The sequence below is a fragment of the Erinaceus europaeus genome, chromosome 2 (genome assembly GCF_950295315.1).
Source record: "Erinaceus europaeus chromosome 2, mEriEur2.1, whole genome shotgun sequence".
NCBI lineage: Eukaryota > Metazoa > Chordata > Mammalia > Eulipotyphla > Erinaceidae > Erinaceus > Erinaceus europaeus.
Window position 1 is genome coordinate 57,735,288 of NC_080163.1, and position 24,384 is coordinate 57,759,671.

Sequence of the window (24,384 nt, forward strand, 5' to 3'; positions counted from 1 at the left end):
CAGAGAGGTTCTGCTTGGGCACTAGCTTTGCATTTCTGCATTGACTGAGTGCACCTGATGGTTGAGTGTTTATCCCATATGCAGTGCACATGGTAGGCGTTCAAACACTTTGCAATTGCCCAGCGGGGGAGGAATTAGATGCTTTGGAAATGAGCTGGGGAGACAGCATAATGGTGATGCAACAAACAATCTTTCATCCTTGAGACTCCAAGGTCTCAGGTGTTCAATCAACAACACTATAAACCATTGCTGAGCAGTGAGTGCCCTAGTGTTTGTTTGTCTCTCTCATTAAAAAATTAATTAGGGGGGTCGGGCGGCAGTGCAGCAGGTTAAACACAAGTGGCACAAAGCGAGAGGACCCCGCCATGTGGACCCAGCATAAGGATTCCGGTTCGAGCCCCTGGCTCCCCACCTGCAGGGGAGTCGTTTCACAGGCAGTGAAGCAGGTCTACAGGTGTCTATCTTTCTCTCCCCCTCTCTGTCTTCCCCTCCTCTCTCCATTTCTCTGTGTCCTATCTAACAACAATGACATCAGTAACAACAATAAGTATGATAACAATAAAAAACAAGGGCAACAAAAGGGAAAATAAATAAATAAATGTTGAAAAAATTAATTAAATGTCTTTTTTTCATTTTTAAAGTTTTTTTCTTATTTTTTAAATATAAAAAGGAAACACTGACAAAAACCATAGGATAAGAAGGGTAGAACTCCACGCAATTCCCACCACCAGAACTCCATATCGCATTCCCCCTCCATAGCTTTCCTGTTCTTTATTGCTTTGGGAGTATGGACCCAGGGTCATTATGGGGTACAGATCTTTTAAATAAGGTATTTTGGGGGCCAGGAGGGTGCACACCTGGTTGAGCACATACATTACTATGCTCATGGACCTGGGTTCAAGCCTCTGTTCCACACCTGGAAGGGGAATCTTCCCAAGTAGTGAAGCAGATCTGTCGGTGTCTCTCTTTTTTTCTGCCTTTCTATTTCCCCTCTCAGTTTCTATGTATCTTATCAAATTTAAAAAAAAAGAAGGGGAGAATACAGGTCGTCAAACAGAATCACAGAGGACGTAGTGGGGGTTGAATTATTATGTGGAAAACTGAGAAATGTTATGCATGTACAAACTATTGTATTTACTATTAAATATAAAACATTAATCTCCCAATAAGGGGGGGGAGGAAAAATGGCAGTTAGGAGTAGTGGATTCCAAACCCCAGTGGTAACCTTGATGAAAAAAAAAAAGTATTTCTATTTAAAAAAAAAATAGATGCCAGGACTGGGTTGTGGTGCCCCTGGTTGAGTGTACACATTACAGTGTATAAGGACATGGATTCAAGCTCCCAGTCCCCACCTGCAGAGGGGAAGCTTCATGAGTGGTGAAGCAATGTTGTAGGTGTCTCTCTCCATCTCTATCTCTTCCTTCCCCTCTCTATTTCTCACTATCTCTATCCAAAACAAATAAATAGATAAATAAAATATTTTTAAAAACTAGATGTCTTGGTGCCAGGTGGTGGCATACCTGGTTGAGCACACACATTGCAGTGCAGAAGGACCCAGATTTGAATCCCTCGTCTCCACCTGCAGGGGAGAGCTTAGCGAGTGGTGAAGCAGGTCTGCAGGTGACTCTCTCTGTCTCTCTCTCTATCTATCTATCTATCTCCCGATTCCCTCTCAATTTCTGTGTCCTATCCAATAAAATGGAAGAAAATGGCCATCAGGAGCGGTGGATTTGTAGTGCTGGAACTGAGCCCCAGTGGTAACCCTGGAGGCAAATAAACAAACAAACAAATCATCATTCCCAAGTAGACTTTAATTTTATTTATTTATTTATTTACGGATAGAATCAGGGAGAGCCCGAGAGGGGAGGGAGAGATAGAGCATCCAAAGCACTGTTTCACAGTTTATAAACTAGGGTCTTGAACCTGGGTCTTGAACCTGGGTCCTTGTGAATGGTAACATGTACACTCTAAGAGGTATTCCACTGTCCCCCAAGTAGGATTTTTTTCATTCCTTTTATTTCAGTGAGAGAGAGAGAGAGAGAGAGAGAGAGAGGTCACAGTACTGGAATTTTCCCTGTGGCACTCTGATGTGGCACTCGGGTTCAAACCCACTCCAAGTGGCAAGGTTCATGCCTTACAGGGGGAGCTATTTCCTTGGCTCAGATATATTTTCTAAGTGGATTACATGAAATCTGTGTTGACATTATGTGACAGACCTTGCTTGCAGCATTTTAAACTCATGTATAAAATCAGGAGGCCAGGTTGAGGAGATAGCATAATGGTTACGCAAAAAGACTTTCATACCTGAGGCTCCAAGGTCCCAGATTCAATCACCAGCACTATCATAAGCCAATAATACTCTGGTCTCTGTCATGTGTATATATATCCTATGAAATAGGGCCAAGCAGATAGCACAGTAGCTTATGCAACAGACTTACAGACTTTACTTGAGGCTCAGAGGTCCCAGGATCAATCCCTGCCACCACCATAAGTCACAGTTATGCAGTGCTCTGGTAAAAATTAAAAAAATAATAATAAATTATTTAGAAATATATACATAGGGCTGGGGAGACAGTAAATGGTTATGTCTGAACCATGTCTGAAGCTTCAGATTCAATCCCTAGCACCCCCATAAGCCAGAGCTGAGCAGTTCTCTCTGTATCTCTCTTTCATTAAAATCAATAAGGTATTTTTGGAAAAGGAAGGAAATGCATAAAATAAACAAAACACACACCAAAAAAATTTAAACAAAATAAAATCATGGTTTCAAAAAAAGTTGATAGGCCCCTAGCTGACTATACTCAGAACTGTTATTAGAGAATAAGACTGTTACCACATGTGATCTGTGATCACATGAGATTTAGAGGCTGCCATTTTTTTTTTGTCTCACTCCCAGTGGCTTCCCTCTCAGAGAAGAAATGTAGTTTGCCTGAGGTCTCACAACATGTTGGGACAAGATGGAGATGGAGCTGAAACCCAGCCCTCAGTCTCCCAGTGTAGCCCTGTCTTCCGGCTCTTAAGCCTCCACTCCACATAGCACCCTAGCAGAGTGTAAACCCAAGATGCTAAGGCCCCAGAGGAGCTATGACACCAGTGGCTGGTGATATCTGCAGTGTGGTGTCAGGTGTATTACAAGATATTCCCACTTCATTGCACATGGGATACTGAGGGGACCACTCTCCACAGCAATGCAATCCCCTGCAACCTTGGAGTGTCAGACAGTGCATTGTATTTGGTTATATTTTTTATTTATTTTATTGTTTAAATATTTTATTTATGGGAGTTGGGCGGTAGTGCAACGAGGTAAGCACACATGGTGAAGCACAAGGACTGGCATAAGGATCCCCGTTCAAGCCCTGGTTCCCCACCTGCAGGGGAGTCACTTCACAGGCGGTGAAGCAGGTCTGCAGGTGTCTTTCTCTCCCCCTCTCTGTCTTCCCCTCCTCTCTCCATTTCTCTCTGTCCTATCCAACAATGACGACATCAATAACAACAATAATAATAACTATAACAATAAAACAAGGACAACAAAAGGGAAAAAATAAAATAAATAAATATTTTTAAAAATATATTTATTTATTTTTAATGAGAAAGATACAGAGAGAGAGGGATTATAACTTTGCTCAACTCTGGCTTATGGTGGTGCTAAGAACCTTAGAATCTTAGATATGTAAGTTTTGCATAACCATTATGCTCTCTCTCCAGTTCAATGTCATTTTGAAATTTTATTTAGTAACTTATTTATTTGATGAGTCAGAGAGAAATTGAGAGAGGAAGAGGAGATAATGAGAGAAACAGAGAGACACCTACAGCAATTGCTTCAGCACCCATGAAGTTTCTCTCATGGTCCTCGTGCACTGTAATGTGTGTGCTCAACCAGGTGCACCACTGCCTGGCCCCTCAAATTTAATTTGAGGGGCCAATTTAATATGCCCTGGAAAGAAGAAAGCATGACTGAGGTGCAGGGAGGCTGGAGCAACGACCATGCAAGCACACCCCATGGGTGTACTTATCTCTCTCAGGTAGTATCTGCTCTGCCAGCAGGAGTTACCTGGAGATGCAAAATGTTTCCCTCAAATCTGTTACTGCCAGTGTGCTACCTGGATGGGGGCCCTTGTGCCTCCCTGCCCATCTCTTCAAGGGCTCTATGTGCACCCACTTGAGTGGATTGCCCCTTACCCCCTCATGGACTTGGCTCCTTGCATGGCACAGAGCCTCATGTGGGTGAGTGTGCAGAGGAGGGTGTGCTGCATGACCTTGACTGCTGTCAGAAGCCACTGAAGATGCATTGTGTTGGGGGTGTGGGGGGTCGTGGGGTTAGGTGTGCGGCTCCAGTGCAAAGGATTGCAGTCTCCCTGACACCTCCAGGACTGGAGGCAGAAGAGCCACGAGAACACCAATTGCCCTTATTTGTGTCCCACTGTCCCACCTCCACATTTTGGGCACCAGCCTCAGATCTCCTTGATTGAGCCAGTCTTAGGCCCCTTGCTCCCTGGCTGTTCACAGGCCTCACTCTCCCACCACCTCTGGTCTTTTACTCAGATGGGACTTCTCGGTGACACCTGCCAAATGACACCATATTTACCTTTGTGCACCTGTGTGTATTTACGATCCCTCACCCCAGCTGCACTGTCTGTCTTTCTCCCCCCACCCCAGCTTTCTATTTCTCTGTAGCATTACCACCTGACTTGTCTAATTCCTCATGGAGCTGTCTTCTCCCTCCCCCACCACAGTGCTTGCAAGGATTCTTTCCTCTTAAAGATTTTATTTATTTATGACAGAGCACAGTCAGAATGAGGGAACCAGAGCATCATTTTGATACGTGTGATGCCGGAATCACACTTGGGAACTCCTGCTTGAGAGTCCAGTATCTTATCCACTGTACCATCTCCTGGGTCACCTAACAGGGATTGTTAACATTTTCTTTTCGTGGCTGTGAACAGTGCCTGACCTTCAGCTGGTGTGCAGGAAATTGACTGAAAGAATGAGCCTGTGCTCCACCTATACTTACGTATTTCCTTTATGTTATCTAACTTCTGTTATTGTCACGTTCACCTCTCCCTCTCACAGGTTTGCTGGGCTGCTTTTATTCCTTTTTCCAATCAATGCACCTTTGAAATTTACACAAGGATTAAGACTTTAACCCTGGGGGTGCCACCTCTGTCCTTCTGCTTCTAGCACAGGGGTGAGGGGTCCCCACATTCTAGGCATCACAGGTCAGATCCGGTCTCATCTCTGGTCCTCCGGGCCTCCATTCTGTTCTGCGTTTGCTGTCTGAGGGGCACATGGGAGATGGGATGGGGGCTGGATGACTCAGGCAGTTGGTGAGTGGCGACAGAGCATGGCAAAGTCAGCAGCACTTTCAGGGCCACTGTATTCTTCAGGCTTCAGGCCTCCGGGAATAGTGGGGACAGTGTAGACTAAACATCCCCTCCCAGGAGTCTTGGACCCCAGGGACTACTCCCAGGAATTCAAACCCACTTCTCCCTGTTGCGACAGAATGGCTAGAGGCTGGAGGCTACAGCGGCAGAGAGGATGCTGGGTGGGTGAGGGTGAGGTTGGGCAGTGCTTGATTGTGAGTGGAAGAGCACAGACACAAGAGGACTGATGAAGAGGGCAAGGGGGGTGAGTGGGGGGGGGGGGATCGGGGGAGCTAGAGACAGAGCCCTACCTGGTAGGGCTGTGCAGAGATGGGCTTTGTTGCAAAGGCCTCAGGTATGTGTACACTCTGGAAATCACTTCTGCAGTTCATCTGCACCAAAAAAGCAGAGATTTCCATCTTTGACTCAGAGTGATGGAGTAATTTTGCTGATGACAGCCCAGCAAGTTGCACGGATGCCTCATTGAGCATGTTGGGGGTGGGATTTGTGTGGGGATGGGGAGCACTAACTGGACAGCACCTCTGTCTGGATCCCACTCAAAAGAGGACTAACATAGCAGCAGGGCAGGCAGGCTGGCTGGGAAGGAGACATGACCCTCAATGTTTGCAGAGTGCTCTGTGGCCAAATCACTGGGATGAATGAATGACTTACACATTCTGGAGTCTCAGTTTCCTCCTCTGTGGGGTGGGTTCACCCTCCAAAAAGTGAAATAAAACAGCATGATACAAATGTGATGCTACTTCAAGTGAATGCCTGAAATGTAAGACATAATCAATAAACAACCACCTGAGGGACAGAAGAAGTGAAACGCACCAGTCAGGTGACAGGTTTGCCCAAGCACATGCGGCCGCCATCTGCTCTGACTGAGTTTGCTTCAGTGCTTCCTTTGTCGGGTGCAGCCTATCAGCAGAGCCTGGGAAGCTGCACGAGGGGTGGGGTGGGAGGGGGTGGGAGGTGTGCTGTTGAGGACACCCCCTGGGGAAGTGAAGCCCTCACAGACTTGTGGCCTCAATGGAGTTGGAACCCTCTGCTGTTTACCCCGAGGCTGACTGCTTGGTCGTCATTATCATTCCTCTTGCATTTTTTCTTGCCCAGTTATTTATTTTTCTGTAAGGAAGGAATGTGGGGAATTTACCACAGGGCACTAGCCCTCCTTTGGACTGCTTTGCAGCCTCTGTTGTCAGAGTGAAGAAACAGAAAGGGACCATCGAGGTGGGTCTGAGGAGCAGAGGGAGAGGAAAGGCGGAGGCAGAGGACCCTCTAAGACATCTGGGCTGTGATGTAACCCCCCAGCCTCCACCCCAGGGTCACTGCTTCTGGTCTCTGGACCCACAGAACTCTGCCTGGATTGCCAGCTCCCCCTCCCACTCTGGGCCAGCCCATCAGGGGTTCCCCTCCATCAGATGTGCCTTTCTCTCCAACAGGTCTTGCTTTTCTTTTTCTTTATTGGGGGAATTAATGGTTTATAGTCAACAATAGAATACAATGAAAAATTAAAAAAATACAATAGTTTGTACATGTATAACATTTTTCAGTTTTCCACATAATAATTCAACACCCTCTAGGTCCTTTGACATCATGTTCCAGAACCTGACCCTTCCCCTCACCCCAGTCTTTTACTTTGGTGCAATACACCAAACCAAGTCCAAGTTCTGCTTTGCGCTTTCTTTGTTTTCATCGTCTCTTTTAAATTATTATTAGTGATTTAATAATGATTGACAAGATTGAGGGATAAGGAGGATACAATTCATACAGTTCCCACCAGCAACATGCCATATCCCATTGGAACATCCCCTCCATTGGAAGCTTCCCTATTCTTTATCCCTCTGGGAGTACAGACCAAAGATCTCTATGGGGTGCAGAAGGTGGGAGGTCTGGCTTCTGTAATTGCTTCTCTACTGGGCATGGGTGTCGAGCAGCCCAGTAGGTCTTGCTTTAGGGTGCAGGTAGTATGGGATAAGGGAGTGGAATATGCAGCCAGGAATATAGCTCAGCTGCCTGGGTCGCCTTGTTAGATGTCTGGTGCTACATGTACTAGTGGTGCTCAGACTCCTCTCTCTCTCTCTCTCTCTCTCTCCCTCTCTCTCTCTCTCTATCTCTCCCTACCCCTCTCTCTGTCTGTCTGTCTCTCTCTGTCTGTCTATATCTCTACCTTAGATAAAATAAATACAATAAATGTCTCTATCTCTTTATTTAATAGGGAGGTGGAATAGGAATTACCTTCTAGTTTCTACTGAGAAATCCCATTGCTTACAAAGCTTTCACATCTTTATTTATTTATTTTTTTGCCTCCAGGGTTATTGCTGGGGCTCAATGCCTGCACTAGGAATCCACTGCTCCTGGAGGCCATCCCCCCCCCCATTTTTTGTTGCCCTTGTTGTTGTTAGCTTCCACATCTTTATCTTTCAAAACTTGGTTCCTATGCCAGTCTCTCCAGGAAGACTTCCTAGATTGCTTCACACTAATTCACCTCTCTCTTAGTCTCTCTCTTTTTTGAAAATGTATTTTATCTATTTAATTAATTAATTTATGTATTTACTCTGGATAGAGAGAGAGAATTTGGGGACAGGGAAATACAGAGGGAGAGAGACACCTGTATACCTGCCTCACCACCTGTGAGGCTTACCCCCTACAGGTGGTGGCTGGGGGTTTGAACCTGGGTCCTTGTGAATTGTAGCATGTGCACTCAACTATATATATATAATCTACCTGTTAGGTTTAATATCACTATTTGAAGTTACATCTCCCTCTTCATCCATAGATTAGCTGTTCCCTTTTTTCCTCCTTCTCCTCTCAGTCCCTTCCAGACCCAGACCCTAGGTCTCTGACTTAGAATTTAGTTGAATTCAAACCCAGCCCCCCAGTCCAGGCTCTGTCATATGGGCCACACATGTCTCACCTTGCAGCCATCAAGATCTGGGCTTCATTCCCAGATCTTTATATCAGATCTAGACATATCTAGAATTTGTCTCCAAGAATGAATGGTGTAGCAGAAACTGAGGGTGGGTGGCCTATGGGCTAGCTTCATTGCCCCCTTGTGTGATAGCCACTCTGAGCCTAGAGAGAGGAAGGGACAGCAACTCTGGTGCCAGAGGCCAGCACAGGGCTGAAAAGAAGGGCTGCATCACTGTGGATGTGTGCCCAGAGTGTGCCAATCCCTAGCTGGGCTGGGACAGAGGTGGCCAAGGCCTAACCCTGCCCCTGGCAGAGTCCACATGGGGAAGCTCGCCCTCCTTTGCCCTAACTCGCCACCTTTCTGTTTCCTGGAGTAAATGTCTTCTATGGAAGGGCAGGGTGTGACCATACTTTCTGAACCCCTGAGGCTCCTGGGACTGGTGGCTGAGGTGCTGGGGGCTGAAACCCAGTTCCCCTGGGCTTAGCCCAGCCTTTTTCAGTTTGCTGTGAACCTGGGACCAGCCTGCCTCCCTGGTCACCACACTGGAATGCCTGAAATCTAGTTACAGAAGGTTAAGGTCTGGGCTGATAGGATAGGTCTATGGGAGGTGGTGGCTCCTGGTCCCTGCAGAGTAGGACCCCAGAACAGGACCCTGGGCCCTGAGTGGTGCCTGTGGCCTGTGAGGACACTACCAATCAAGGCCCAAACCAATGTGGGTGCCCTTCCACTAGGTTCCCCACTTCACCCCCACCATCCCACGCTGCTCCATCTCAGCCTACTTCCAGAATGGAAATATAAGGCTTGGAGCACACCACCCCCCCCCTCCTTAGGCCTGGGTTTCAACTTATTGTTTCCTCTGTTCTCCCCCAATGAAGGGAGAAGCACTGGCTGTGCAGTGGGGATGAATTGGCTGAGGGCTCCTTGGAGGAAGTGGTGGTTGGGCTTGGTCTGCACATCAGGTGGGAAAGTGAGTGGGACTCAGTCAGACCCCAGGCTCCAGTTCTCCTTACCCCTACCCCTCCTCTTCACCCCCAGAGCTGATTCTCTCATCTGTGAATGGTTAACTCATCTTCCCTTTCAGGACTGAATGAGGAAAGCACATATCACACCCTTAGCCCAGCAGCATCAAGTGCTCCCTGAGTGCAGTACCCTCACTGACTTCAAAATTCTGCAGGCCACTGTGGACAGTGGGAGGGATGGGTGGGGGCAGGGTGGGGGTGGGGGTGGGCGCAGCAGTGAATCACTTAAAGCCCTGTCCCCCAAAGCTCTTACAGGCTCAAATAGCTTAGGCTTGGGGATTGGCAGGAGGCTGGCCATGCACAAGGACCCAGGTTCAAGCCCCCAGTCCCCCACCTGGAGGGGAGAAGCTTCACCAGCACTGAAACATTGAAGCAGTGCTTCAGTGCTCTCTCTTTTTGTTTCTCTCTGTCTCTGTCAGAAAGGGAGGCGGTAAGGCCACTGAAAACATTTGAGTTGTCATACAGGCACCAAGTCCCAGCAGTAATCCTGCATCTTTGTGGAGGGCCCAGGGTGTGCCAGGCCCTAGCTGGGCTGAGACAGAGGTGGCTGAGGCCCTAGCCCTGACCCATGGCAGAAGCCATACAGGGAAGCTACCTCTCCCCTGCCCTAACTGGTGGGGGAAAAATAATAATAGAGAAGGACTGGGCTTGGGTCATCACTGGTTTCCCTGTCCCAGCCTACACACTGTAGACTCTCCACAAAGATGCAGCCCTTCTTCTAAGTCCTGTACCAGCTTCTAGTGCCAAAGCTGTCTCCCTTCTCTTTATTTGTCCCCTCAGACTCAGCAGTGGTTATCACCAGGGGCGGGGGGAGTTTCAGTAAATACTGGCTCAGTAAATGGTAGAAATACAAGCTCAATCATAGTCTAGATGTGCCCTTACTCTCTGCTCCACTGTTTATTCCTGGAGATGAATTTCAGATTTGCCTAGATTCTAACATTCTAAGGGAATACAACGCAGTCCCTGGTAGCTGCAAAGGCAGACGCTGGGAGGAAGCAGTGTAACCCATTGACAGGCCCTGGACTGGGTGCTGGGTTTGAATTCCAACCCTACCTCTAAATGTGCCTTCTTGAGCACATCACATCTCACTGCTGAGTCTGTTTCTTCTCCAACTTGGAAAGGAGGGTACTTACCACCGCAGGGGGTTGCTGTGGGCAAGGGCTGGGCACAACCTGGTGCTGGATATGCACTGTAGCAAAGCTCATTGCAGTGAATAGTATTGATGTGTTCAGAGTGATAAGGGATAAGGGAGACAGCTCAGCATGTTAGAGCACAGGACTGGGTGCCTGAGGCCCCAGAGGTTCCAGGTTTAATCCCCAGCACCACTATAAAAGCCAGAGCTGAGTAGTACTCTGGGGACTATCTATCTATCTATCTCTCATAAATAAATGAATATATAAGTATAGGGTTCTTTCCTTCTCTCCCTCTTTCTCTCATCAGTGAAATGAAATTTATCTTTAAAAAAAAGTGCTGAAGTTTGGGGCTTGGTGATAGCTCTCTTGGCAGAGCACATACTTTACCGTGTGTGAGGACCTGGCTTTGAGCCCCCGGCCACCACAAAGGAGGGTCTGCATAGGGGGAGCTTTGCCAATGGTATGGGATGCTATAGTCTCTTTTCTCTGTGTGTTTCTAACCCTTTATCTTAAAAATACACACACATGGGGGTCAGGCGGTAGCACAGTGGATTAAGCACACGTGGTGCAAAGCACGAACACTGGCATAAAGATCCGGTTCGAGCCCCCAGTCCCCCACCTGCAGGGGAGTCTCTTTACAGGCGGTGAAGCAGGTCTGCAGGTGTCTTTCTCTCCCCCTCTCTGTCTTCCCCTCCTCACTCTATTTCTCTCTGTCCTATCCAACAATGAATGCCATCAACAACAACAATGATAACCATAACAAGGCTACAACAAGGGCAACAAAGGGGGGAAAATGGCCTCCAGGAGCAGTGGATTCATGGTGCAGGCACTGAGCCCCAGCAATAACCTGGAGGCAAAGAAAAAATACACACTCATACATTTTAATATTTTTAGTTATTTATTATTGAATAGAGACAGAGAGAAACTGAGAGGAGAGAGGGAAAGAGATAGACACCTGCAACCCTGTTTCACCACTTGTGAAGCTTTCCCTCTGCAGGTGGGGACAAGGGGCTTGAACCTGGGTACTTGCACACTATAATGTGAGTGCTCAACCAGGTGTACCACCACCTGCCCCCCTCCCTTTTTTTAAGTATCACTGGGAGTAGTGAAGCCATGCAGCTTACAGAGCCCCAACCAGAGCTCTGCTGGTAAGTATATAAATAAATAAATATTGTTGAGGTTACTAAGTTGGGGGGCAAATAACATTAATAGTTCGGGGAGGTCCTTGGAGGGGGTGGTGGTGCTAGAGTCTGGTTGGCAGCCTGGGACATTAGGGTATGTGTGGAAGATAGGAGACAGGAGGTTCTGAGGGAAGGGGTCTGTGCACCCCACTGCAGAAGCAGGAACTCAGGGGCAGGTGTGAGAACCATTTGCCTAAGGGCTTCCCTGTGGCATGGCCAAGGGCACTGAGAATCAGTAAGCAAGCCCTAAGTGGGGACTTGACGCGCGGGAGCCTCCGCATCCTGGGGAAGCAGGAGAGAGAGGAGCTAGGCAAAAGGAGACGGATCTGGCAGCGTGGGGCGGGTAGATTGACGGGGGAGAGGCTGGGGGTGGAGAGGCCATTTAAAAAGGCTGTTGCAAAATCAGTTTTCCTGATAAAGAGCTGGGCTGAGTCATCCGTGGAGGAGAGAGCAGTCACTTTGGGCTCCTGCCGTGGTGCCTTCTTCGAAGTGGGCTTTTCCTCTCTTTGCCAGCAAGGCGATTGGCTGGCTCTCCGGGAGCTTGAAGAACTGAGGCGGCTCAGCACCCTGTGGAAGCTGGGCTGCAGGAGGGACCCAGCCCGAGTGAGTAAGATGGGACCCCCAACATGTCTTTCTGGTGCAGCGTGTGTGGCAGTGCTCTCGGGTCTCAGTTTCCCCTCTGGGCATCAAGAGAGAGGTGCCTGGTGACTTCTGTGGCAGGGTTGGGGCTCCCCCATTGCTCTCCCTATGCATGCACCCCGAGTCCTGACAGATTTTCCCACCTTTAATTTGAGTTAGTCTCCCCTACGAGGAGGTCTGGCTCAGTCTGGCTTGGACGGAGAGCTCCTAGGGGCCAAGGAGGCTGTGTCATTTCCTCCTGGCTGCAGGGAGGATGCGAGGCAAGGACTGCCAAGGTAGCCAGACCATTACTCAGGCCCAGCTCATCTTCCTGCCCCCCCAGCTGAGTCCCACCACCCCGCTGCTGGGGGTTGTGCAGAGGCTAGTGCTGGTTCTTTCCTGGCTCCACCAGAGGGGGCGTTTACCCGGTGCTTGCCTGTCCTTCTGCCAGGATTCCCAGAGGCCACAATGGGCTCCTCCAGCCACTCTCCCTTCCTATTTCTCACTCCCTGTCCTGCTCCACCCTCTCCAGCCTGGGCATTGAGAGAAGCATTTCCTTGAATTCTCTCTCTCCTGACCCTCAGTTCTGGCCACCCTTCCCCCTGCACTCCCTCTCTTGCTCCCATGGATCCCAGGAGCTGGGTCCTGGAGCCAGATGGGGCTAGGTGATGGGGCAAGAGATAAGGACACCTTAGTGCTCTTTCCACTCCACTCCCCATTCATGTCCTAGCAGTCATTTCTACCTTAGTAAAAATGAGTGGATCAGCTTTGCTTCTGAGGGGAAGAAGGGAGAGGAAGCATGGGTTCTTCAAGGCAGCTGACTTTATAGGGCAGAGGGGACACCTAGCAGGACTGTTCATGAAATAAAGAAGTTGAGGGCTCTCATAGTCTTTGTCTAGGGAATTGGAGCCTCTCTGAGTGAACTGCAGCCAGTCGTTCTGAGTTTCAAGTCCCAGGCCCTGGGCAGATGTCTCTGGGCTCCAAGCTCGGCTGTGAACTAAGAACAGTACTTTTGTCACAAGGACTGCTGGGAGGGTAAGAGAAGGTGATGAATCTGAAGTGCCTGACACAGGGGTGGGGGCTGTGGGGGGAACTCAGTGATTATAGTAGTGGCTTCAGGCTTGTTCTAATATTGGCACTTAGGATTCCTTATTCCCTCCTTACTTGGGGACCCAGGCCTCCTGGCCCCAGGTAGCTCTTTCTGGTGTCTGTCTGCTTCCCTTTATCTCTTGACCCATGACCCAGGGTGGATCTTTAAAGGCCCAGCTCCCCCACCTGGTCCTGCAGAAGCTTGGAGAAAAGGGGAGTATTAGGACATGTGCTAATATGTAGGCTATAGCATTGCTGAATGGAGGTTCAGTGAGGCACCCACCCTCTGCCTCTCTCTATCTGGGGAGCACAATCATGGAGGTGGTATTGCTAGGGCAGTGCCAAGGGCAGCAGTGCCCTAGTCTGGGAGCTGGTGGTTGTCACTGCCTGTCTGGTTGGTCCATGCTGGGTGAGTCTGGGGTGCCCAGAGCTGGCCCAACCCCTCCCCGTCCCTGCTCAGCTTTGTTTGTACAGGGTGGCACAAACTGTCTGGATGGCTGGCTGGGCCTGCTCCAAGCCTACTGAATTCCATTGCCATAGAGTCATAGTGCTGGCTGTGTGGCTGTGGTGGCGGGCAGGGAGTGATCCCCGGAGGCTGAGCTCCTCACCCTGGACCTTTTCTGTAGGGTTCCTCTAGTCCCAGACCGCAGTTGCCCAGAGGGTGTGTTTGTGTATGTGTGTGTGTGTGGGGGGGGGGGTAGATTCCTAACGTGGCTGCAGACAACAGTCTTCCCCGTGATCCTTCCCCTATCTAGGCCTCCGGGCCAGCTTATCTCTGTGGGCTCTTCATGCCGCACAGTTCAGGTATTCTAAACCCATTAGAAGCAGCGAAGTGAGAAGAGGGGCCTGGGAGATAGTTCACTGAGTAGGACACCTGTGGTGCTGCATCCAAGTCAAAGCAAGCCCTGGCACCCCATGGGAGGCACTGTGGCTTCAGGGGAAGCACCAGTGTTGTGGTGCCACACCCTCCCTGTGTGTGTGTGTGTGTGTGTGTGTGTGTGTGTGTATGTGTGTGTGTGTGTGTGTGTGTGTCTGAGTGAAAAAGGCAGCCTAGAGAGGTGAAATTGAGTGTGTGAGGACAGGGTCCCACAAAAATGACAAATTTAGCCTGGGAGCTGTACATCATGTATGCACTAGACTCCAGTATGGGGGGGATTATGAACATTGGCAGAGCCAGGGGTGTTTATCCCGCCCATATTTAATATTTGTGTTTGAATTTCCATGGGGCTATTAAGCTGGAAAAGAAAACTGTCTGGAAGACAGGAAGGGCAGGCTCTGTGTGAAAAGGTGGACATTGGGCTGGTGAAATTGCTTACTTGAATATTGAGTTGCTCTGTCATGATCACCATCCACATCTAAGCCTGCTCCCCGACATATAGAAGGAATCTTTGTTGCTATTCTCTTTCTCTCTTTCTCTTTCTCATTCTCTCTCTCTCTTTTCTCTCTCTCTCTCTCTTTCTCTCTCCTTCTTTTATTCTCTCCCTCTCTGAAAGAAGTATAGAAAGAAGAAAGGAAAGAAGGAAGGAGGGAAGGAAGGAAGGTGGAAAAGGCATTAACATGAGAAGCAGCGTTACAGCTGAGGAATATGAAATTAATGGAATTAGTGGAAGGAATTAATAATAACTAGTGGAATGCACTTCTTTGGGGGCAGTGAGCTGCCTGTCAGCTGGACATAGAAATGTACATGCTTAGGGATTGGTTTTCTGGCCGTAGCAGTTGTGTGCTGGCCTTCTCTGAGCTTCTGTGATTTGGGAGAATAATCTCTGTCTCCCCCACAGTGATAGAGTCCCCTGATGTGTGTCCTTGAAAGCATCACATGTCCTCTCTGGACCCCCATTTGTGGGGTGATTGTTATTGGATAGAGACAGAGAGACATCTAGAGGAGAGGAGGAGATAGAGAGAGGGAGACAGAGAGACACCTGCAGCCCTACTGCACAATTCATGATGCTTTGCCCTGCAGGTGGAGACCAGGAGCTTGAACCTGGGTTCTTGCCCACTGTAACATGTGTGCTTAACCAGGCACACCACCTCCTGGCCCCTAGGTGATTCTCCTTTGTCCAAGCAGCTTTGGCCCCTTGTGGAGAGTTGAGTGAGGTTACCAAGTGCCTCTTGTCTTAGGGAACTGTGAGCTGTCCGCCCATCTACTTGGCCTGAGGATAACACCCAGCATTGCTGAACTCATTGTAGTTTCCCATATCTAATGTCAGTGCTTATTTTTATTTTTTAGATTGATTGATTGATTGATTGATTGATTGATTGGAAAGAGGAGGAACCAGAGCATTACTCTGGCACATGTGAGGCTGGGGATCAAACTCAGAACCCTCCCTATGTTTAAGAGTCTGGGGATCAAACTCAGGACTCTCCCTATGTTTAAGAGTCTGACACTCCATTCAAGAGTCACTTCCCAGGCTGCATGTCAGTGCTCTGGAAGCCCCTTCTGAGTTCAGGAAAGTGGCTCTTGACTTTCCAGTGTCACATAGCCAGCAAATCCAGAGACTAGTCAGGGACCAGGAGGCTGGCCTAAGTGGAATAGAGCAATGTCTAGGAGCCCTTTCCTCAGTAGGGCTGGCTCCCCTTTTGCTCAGCTCCTCCCCCACCCCCTCCCCAGGGAAGCAGCCTGGCTGGACCCCCAGACTCTTTATCTTTTACAGACAGAGTGACTCAGGCAGGAGAGTGGTCCTCTAGGAAGATGTAGTTGTCATAGGTACAGGAGGTGGGCTGTGTGCTCTCACTGTTTAGGGCAAGTGGGCACAGCTATGGGTGTGGGAATGTGTAGTGTGTGTGTGTGTGTGTGTGTGTGTGTGTGTGTATGTGTGTGTGTGTGTGTGTGTGTGTGTGTGTGTGTGTGTGTGTTTGAAGAGCCTTGCCTTGTGGGATGGAAGGAGAGGAAGGAAAAGGTTGGGCCAGAGGACCTATGATCACTGGGCTTGTCCTAGGGAAGCTGTCATTCTTCTCTTTTTTCCTTTCAAGATTGTTTTATTCAATCCCAGCCCCCATCACATTGAAGGAAGCTTCAGTGCTATGGTTTCTCTCTCTCTCCCTCTCCCTCTCCCTCTCCCTCTCCCTCTCCCTCTCCCTCTCCCTCTCCCTCTCCCTCTCCCTCTCCCTCTCTCTCCCTCTCTTTTTCTTTCCCTCTTTCTCCCTCTGTGTTTGTTTGTTTACTAGAATACTGTTTAGCTCTGGCATATGGTGCTGGAGATTAAACCTGCAACTTCAGAGCCTCAGGTATGCAAGTCTGCCCTTGCAGACTCTGCCCTGCACCACAATCTGGATCTCGGTTTTCCCATGGATGGAACAGGAGTGGTGTTGCCCTGGCTTCTCTCTAGGGGCCCTTCTATGTTAGAGAGCCCATGAATTCTGAGCCTGTTGGCAGGATGCCTAGAAAGACTGTCCCTGGAGACCCATTCAGCATGTTATGGCCAGTGCTAATGAGGGCAAGGTAGAAGGGAGGGTAAGGTCAGATTCCTCAAGAACTAATTAGCTTCCCATAGTTGGGGCAGGGTTGGGGGTAGTAGTGCAAGAAAAAAGGAATCTTCCCAGCCACTGACTGAGCCGCTAACCCTGGCCACAGGCTGCCCTGGTCATAGAGGAACTGGCCTGTCCTTCCACCCATTTGCTCTTAGTAAGCACCAAGTGAGTATCCATTGTGTACCAGCTGGGAGCTGGGCTAGAGTAAGAAATAACTGCTTCTAGTGAACACAGGGTCCTTACCGCAGCCTAATACTTGACCTCAGGGACCTGACTCCAAACCCAGAATGAATCCTGATTCCTCTACCATTCACACACTGACTTTATTTCTTAGATATGCAGATGAGATCTTCTGGGACAAGTAGTGTGAGCATGGCTGTACCCTGACTTGATTTAGTTTCCATTCCACTGCATGACCTTGATTGAGTGACAAGTCTCTGAGTCTTATCTTCCACTTCGTGAAGTAGGGCCAAGAAGTTCTTGTGTTCTTAGAGGGTAAAATGAAGGAATGCAATCTTCTAGCACAGTCACTGTTAGAATTAGCCCAGCAGAGAGTTGGGCAGGTTAAGTGCAGGTGGCGCAAACGCAAGGACCCGTGTAAGGATCCCAGTTCGAGCCCTCAGCTTCCCACCTGCAGGGAAGTCACTTCACAAGTGGTGAGGCAGGTCTGCAGGTGTCTCTTTCTCTCCCCCTCTCTTACCCTCTTCCCTCCATTTCTCTCTGTCCTATCCAACAACAACAATATAATAAATACAACAATAAAAAAACAAGGGTAATAAAAGGGAATAAATAAATAAATGTATTAGCCCAGTCTATGACCTAGGAGATGACACAGCATATAAAGCAATGGACTCTCAAGCATGAGATTCTTGAGCCATATTCTGGTTTTCTCTGTCTCTTTACCAATGGATAAATCATTTAAAAAAAAAAATAGCCCAACTGATGAATTTCCTATTGTCAACAAATATGAAGAAAATTAAGTGAGTATTTACATAGAAATAGAAAAAAAAACAACAGAGAAGCCATAGAAGAAGCTAACAGCAGTCATAAACTAGCTGTGGTGGAGAGTCGGGCAGTAGCACAGCGGGTTAAGCACAATTGGCGCAAAGCGCAAGGACCAGTGGCATAAAGATCCTGATTCGAGCCCTGGCTCCCCACCTGTAGGGGAGTCACTTCACAGGCAGTGAAGCAGGTCTGCAGGTGTCTGTCTTTCTCTCCCCCTCTCTGTCTTCCCCTCCTCTCTCCATTTCTCTCTGTCCTAACAATGACAACAATAATAATAACTACAACAACAATAAAAAAACAAGGGCAACAAAAGGGAAAATAAATAAATATAAAAAAAAAACTAGCTGTGGTGTGAGGTGCTCAAGCATGAAGAGACACTATTCACTGTGTGAGCTGTTAGCTTTTCTTTTTTAGGCCATGGAAATACATTACCTGGTGTACACTGTAAAGTGTTAGTGGCCAAGCAAATGACAGTGTAAAGGTTTCTAAGGAGGAGTTGGGCAGTGGCACACTCAGTAGAGTGCACACATTACTGTGTTTGACTGAGGTTGTAGGTTCAAGGTCCCAGTCTCCACCTGCAGGGGCAGGGAGCTTCATGAATGGTGGACCAGTGCTACAGATGTCTCTCTTTCTCTCTCCCCCTCTCTGTCTGTCTCTAGAAAAAAGAATGAAAGAAAAGATAGATAAAGACAAGGGGGAAAAATATGGTCTCTGGGAGTCGTAGATTCATTGTTGAGGCTCCAAGCGCTAGGGTTAACTATAGTGGGAAAAAGAAATCCCTAAGCAAAGCAAATGGAGGTGCTGGATATAGCACTAGGGCCAGGGCTCAGGTGACTATACTGTCCCTTAGAGCTTATGTTATGTGTGGAGAGATAGATAACAAAGAAGGAAATGTGTAAAGAAAATAATTCTAAGGGCTAGGGAGATCACATAGCTGATATCACACCAAATTTACTTGCCTGAGGCACCAGGTTCAATCCCTGGCACCATAGTATGCCAGAGTTGAGCAATGCTCTGGCCTATCTCACTCCCTCTCCCTCTCCTTTAACCTCTCTCTCTCTCTCTCCCCCTCTCTCTGCTCCTCCTCTTATGAAGGAGGACTTCTGCTTTAGATAGGTAAGATGTAGTTGAGCCCCAAGTTTCAAGAAGACACCAACATGTAATGCACATGTGGAAAGCTTATTCTAAGCAGAAGAAATAGCAAGTGTCAAGGTTCTGAGCAGAAACAAACTGCATTTTCATGGAACAGAAAGAAAGCCAGCAAAGGCAGCCAGAGAGCTGGCACAGTAGGTAGGACACTGGACTCACCAGCATCCAGTCCTGAATTTAGTCCCCAACACTACATGTACCAGAGAGTAATGTTCGGATTCCCCATGCCTTGCCCCTGCTCCCCGCCCCCCTTAATAAATAAATAGGTGAATCTTTTATTAAATAACAGTGAGAGAGAAGGACCATGTTAGGAGATGAGTTGGGGGCCTTGTGTGGCCTTGGCTGCTAAGCTGTTTGCTAAAGCACATATCTTCTGTGGGACCCAGACAAAAGCTGTGAGTTCTGATGGGATACAGGGAAGGCTTTCCACAGGTGGGGACATTTGAATCATGCCATGGTGGTTGAATGAGAATTTTTTATGTATCTGTTTTTTTCTTTATTGAGGGGATTAATGGTTTATCATCAACAGCAAAATACAGTAGTTTGTACATGTGTAACATTTTTCAGTTTTCCACATAATAATTCAACTCCCCCTAGGTCCTCCTCTGCCATCATGTTCCAGGACCAGAAACCTTCCCCTTACCCCAGAGTCTTTTACTTTGATGCAATACACCAAACCAAGTCCAAGTTCTGCTTCATGTTTTCTTAGTTTTCAACTTTTTATTATTAGTGATTTAATAATTATCTGTACGATTGTGCGATAAGAGGGGTACGATTCATACAATTCCCACCACCAGAGTGCCACACTCCATTCCTTCCATTGGAAGCTTCTTTATTCTTTATCACTCTAGGAGTATGGACCAAAGATCTCTATGGGGTGCAGAAGTTAGGAGGTCTGACTTCTATAATTGCTTCTCTGCTGGATATGGGTGTTGACAGGTCAATCCGTATCGCCAGCCTGTCTCTACCTTTCCCTAATGGGGTAGGGCTCTGGGGACATGGGGTTTCAGGACATATTGGTAGGGCCATCTGCCCAAGGAAGGCAGTTTTTCATGATGGTAGCATTTTTCAACTTTTAAGAATGCAATTATCCCATTTTCATCCTTCTGTTTCTGAATTATCTCACTTAATGTGATTCCTTGAAGTTCCATCCAAAATGAATGAAAGTGAAATCACCATTTTGTCTATTACTTTTTCTAACCAGAGCACTGCTCAGTTCTGGTTTATGGTAGTGCTGGGGATTAAACCTGGGACCTCAGAGCCTCAGGCATGACTATCTTTCTACTTGACCATAATGCTATCTCCCCAACGGTGAATCCGGGGTCTTGATAAGGAGAGCAGTTCCTTGGAAACAGTAAGTGAATGTCAAGTTGCAGAGAAAATGGTCATCTGTGGGGGACGGGGCATGGGTGGCTGCAGGTGTGCCCCAAGGCTGTGCCCTCCCTGTGCTAACCAGGTCCCTGTCCTTGCAGCCTTGGGCCGGAGCACCAGTGTCACCGAGAAGGATTTGAAGGAGGCCAAAGCCCGGAGCCAGCAGATTGCTGCACAGCTGACCACCCCGCCCAGCTCCAATTCCCGAGGCGTCCAGCTCTTCAACAGGCGTCGGCAGAGGGTCAACGAGTTCACCCTTGAAAGCCACAGACGCGGGGGTCAGAAGCCAGGCCAGGAGGCCTTCAGAGCACCCACCACCAGCACCACAGGCCATGCCCCAGGGCTCTGTCTGAGTCCCGCCTCACTTCCTGAGCCAGGCCCTTCCCTGCACCTGGTCTCCCCGAGCCCAGGCATTGGGGTCCCTGGCCACAGCATGGAGGGGTGTTCTGAGGAAGCCAACTTGCTGAGGCACCTGGAGAAGGCAGCCAGTGAGGAAGAAGAGGTGCCACTGGTGGTTTATCTCAAGGAGAATGCGGCCCTGCTCACTGCCAATGGCCTCCACCTGTCCCAGAACCGAGAGGCTCAGCAGAGTCCACCCCCTCCACCTCTGACTGAGGCCCCCAGCCCGGTGGTGGCGGATGTCAACCAAAACATCTCCTCACCCAATGCCACACTTGTCACCCCAGTGTCTGGTGACAACCACAGTCTTCCCGCCATAGATGTCAATCAGAACCCAGCAGTCATCCCACAGAGCCTGCCCCTGGCTAACAGCCAACAGAACTCCCCGGGGGGCCCACCCGATGGCACCCTGCCAGATTCCAGGCCTAGTGCTCCAGAGCCAGCCGCAGAGGTGCTTTCCAGTACCCTTCTCATCGACAAGGTGTCAGCACCACCTGCCACCATCAGCACCTTCTCCAAAGAAGCTGCTCCCCTCTCCACCTTTGAGCCCCCGGCCCCCGACTTCACATCCAGCTCCTTGCTCATTGATGTGCAGCCCAGTGCCCCAGTGGCATCCACAACCCCCACTACACCCACCAGGCTATACAGCGAGGTCCACCTCACTCTGGCCAAGCCTCCGTCGGTGGTCAACAGGACGGCCAAGCCCTTTGGGATGCAGGCATCAGGGGCCCCCGGCCAGGTGGATCGGAGCCCTATGGTGGAGAGGCGGCACCTGGGAGAAAAGGCTGTGACCCCTCAGCCCTCTGCCATGGCAGACAGAAGCCCCCGGCCACAGAGACACATCATGGCCCACAGCCCCATGGTGGCCAGACGACCTGTGGCACAGAGAAGTCCTGCCTTGGAGAGGCGTCCCCTGGGGAACTTCACCCCACCCCCCACCTATGCTGAGACCTTGTCCGCAGCGCCCCCAGCCTCCCGGGTGAGGTCTCCCCCCTCTTATTCAGCCCTGTACCCCAGCACCGACCCCAAGCTCCCTCACGGGAAGGGCCAGGCTGGTCCCGCCAGCAAGACGGGCATCTTGGAGGAGTCAATGATCCGAAGGGGCAGCCGCAAGTCCATGTTCACCTTTGTGGAGAAGCCCAAGGTGACCCCAAATCCAGATCTGCTGGACCTGGTGCAGACGGCTGACGAAAAGCGGAGACAGCGGGACCAGGGAGAGACAGCTGTGGATGAGGAGCCCTTTGCGCTGGGGGCAGAGGCCTCCAACTTCCAGCAGGAGCCGCCCTCCCGGGATAGGGACAGGGACAGGGCTAGCCCCGCAGCAGCTGAGGAGCCGGTCCCTGAGTGGGCCTCGTGCCTCAAGTCCCCTCGCATCCAGGCCAAGCCAAAGCCCAAACCCAACCAGAACCTGTCAGAGGCCTCTGGCAAGGGGGCTGAGCTCTATGCCCGCCGCCAGTCCCGCATGGAGAAGTATGTCATCGAGTCCTCAGGCCACGCCGAGCTGGCCCGCTGCCCCTCTCCAACCATGTCTCTGCCTCCCTCCTGGAAGTACTCCACCAGCGCCCCCGGAGGCTTCCGAGTGGCATCCCTCAGCCCGGCACGGACACCACCCGGCTCCCTCTACCATGGCTACCTGCCTGAGAACGGGATCCTGCGCCCGGAGCCCACCAAGCAGCCGCCCTACCAGTTGCGCTCCTCACTCTTTGTCCTCTCTCCTGTCAAGGAACCCACCAAAGCCTCCCCCAGAATGGCCTCTTCCAGATCTGCCTCCCCTGCCAAGCCCAGCTCCCTGGACCTGGCACCCAATCTGCCTAAGGGAACCTTCCTGCCATCCTCACCGGCACTGCCTCGGGCCTCCCGCTCCTCACCCGGCCTCTACGCCCAATCTGGCCAGGATGGCCTACAGCCCACTGCCGTGAGCCCCACCTATGGCTGTGACATCTCCCCCATGTCTCCCTCCAGGGCCTGGTCTCCCCGAGCCAAACAGGCCCCCAGGCCCTCTTTCTCCACCCGCAATGCGGGGATCGAGGCTCAGGTGTGGAAGCCTTCCTTCTGCTTCAAGTAACAAAACCTCCCCACAGAGATCCATGGCTCATGAGGGCCAGATGGAGAGTAGATGTGACAGCATGGGGAGAGAGGCAGGAGTGTAAGGGTTCTGGGGGCACAGTGTTCAATGATACTGCCACCTGGCTAGCTGGTGAAGCTGAGGAAGCCACGTCCTCTCTTTAAGCTGCAGCTCCCCATCCCCACTAGGAGAGGGGCTAGACTCAGAGATCTAAAGTCTCCTATGGGGTGGGCAGGACAGCTGTAGGGAGAGACCACCCTCTGCAGGCCCCAATGAGGCTGGCGGGTCTCCTCTGGCCTGTGTGAACTGCGGGAGGCCAGCGTCTTGCTGGGGAGTGTTCAAAAAGGGAGACTCTGACAGGGATTTCTGGAGCAAACAGCCTACCCATGCCTGTGACACAGCCAGCCTAGGGTTTGCTGCTTCCACTGCCCCAATGGGGGGGCCTTCCCATTGTCACCCCAGGTCCTGGCGTCTTTCTGCCTCTGGCTGAGTTCTCACTGCCAAGGGTTTGCCTCTTCCACCTCTGCCTTCTGGACACCTTGCGGAGAGCTCTGTGTCGACCTGCGCCTTTCCTTTCTCCTTGACTCTTCTGCGGGATGAAGACTCGACTCCCCCCCGCTGCTGTCTGATGCTCCTCTCCTTGCTCCCTCTGCTCAGTGACCTCCACTTCAGGGACAACTCATCATCTTGGTCCTCAGTCCCAACTGCACCTGGCTGGCCCTCACAGTTCTAGGGTGTGGGAGGTCCCAGGGGTTCCCCAGGAGGCAGTCACTGTGAAGGGTGGGCAGATATGGCTCTGCAGCCTGAGAGAGGCTCCTGGCAATGTCTCCACTGGCCTTTGGGGCTGCGCTTCTGCAAAGATGCTCCATAGTCAAGGCAGCCATGTCTATACAGTGGAGGGGGCTGCAGAAGGAGAGGAAAAGGGACACGTACATACACAGTTCCCAGCTAGGCCTCCTGTCTGCTCTCTGATCTCAGCCAAGTTCTTTTACCTTTTTTTTCTGTTTTTTTTTATATTTATTTATTTTCTCTTTTGTTGCCCTTGTTTTTTATTAGTTGTAGTTATTATTGCTGCTGTTGTTGTCATTGTTGTTGGATAGGACAGAGAGAAATGGAAAGAGGAGGGGAAGACAGAGAGGGGGAGAATAAGACAGAGAGGGGGAGAATAAGTTGCTTGTGAAGCAACTCCCCTGCAGGTGGGGAGCTGGGGGCTCCAACCGGGATCTTTATGCCAGTCCTTGTGCTTTGCGCCATGTGCGCTTAACCCGCTGCGCCACCGCCCGACTCCTGTTCTTTTCCCTTTTGGAGCCCTCAGTTTCCTTATTTATACAGTGAGGACCTTTCTAGTTGTGACATCTTGAAGGCCAGGGAGGACAGGCTGATGCTTTGGGAGAAAGACACTGTAAGTGACAAGACAGTGCCCCAGGGAAGGGAGGAGAGAAAAAGAGAGATGGAGATGGGTTACTGCTCCGGGCTAGATGGAGAGTAGGTACCTTCAGGTGTGTTTTTTCCTGAGGAGGATGTGACTAGCATGAGCTGGCTCAGGGCTACCTGGAGACCATGGGAGCATGCTGAGCTCAGAAGGACAGGAGGGAGTGGAGAGAGGGGAC

General features: G+C 50.0%; 1 protein-coding gene across 5 annotated transcripts in view; it reads left to right on the top strand.

Moving 5' to 3' along the window:
- The window catches only part of SYNPO (synaptopodin), an 88,269-nt gene that overhangs the window by 55,569 nt on the left and 8,316 nt on the right, over positions 1-24,384 (top strand). For 4 of the 5 annotated variants that reach the window (XM_060181252.1, XM_060181245.1, XM_060181260.1 and 1 more), the window contains one exon: positions 20,412-22,744. In XM_060181252.1, the coding sequence (XP_060037235.1) occupies positions 20,412-22,744 (2,333 nt within the window). Of the gene's footprint in view, positions 1-20,411; positions 23,237-24,384 lie in introns of all 5 variants that reach the window. The other variant, XR_009547252.1, reaches the window with a different exon arrangement.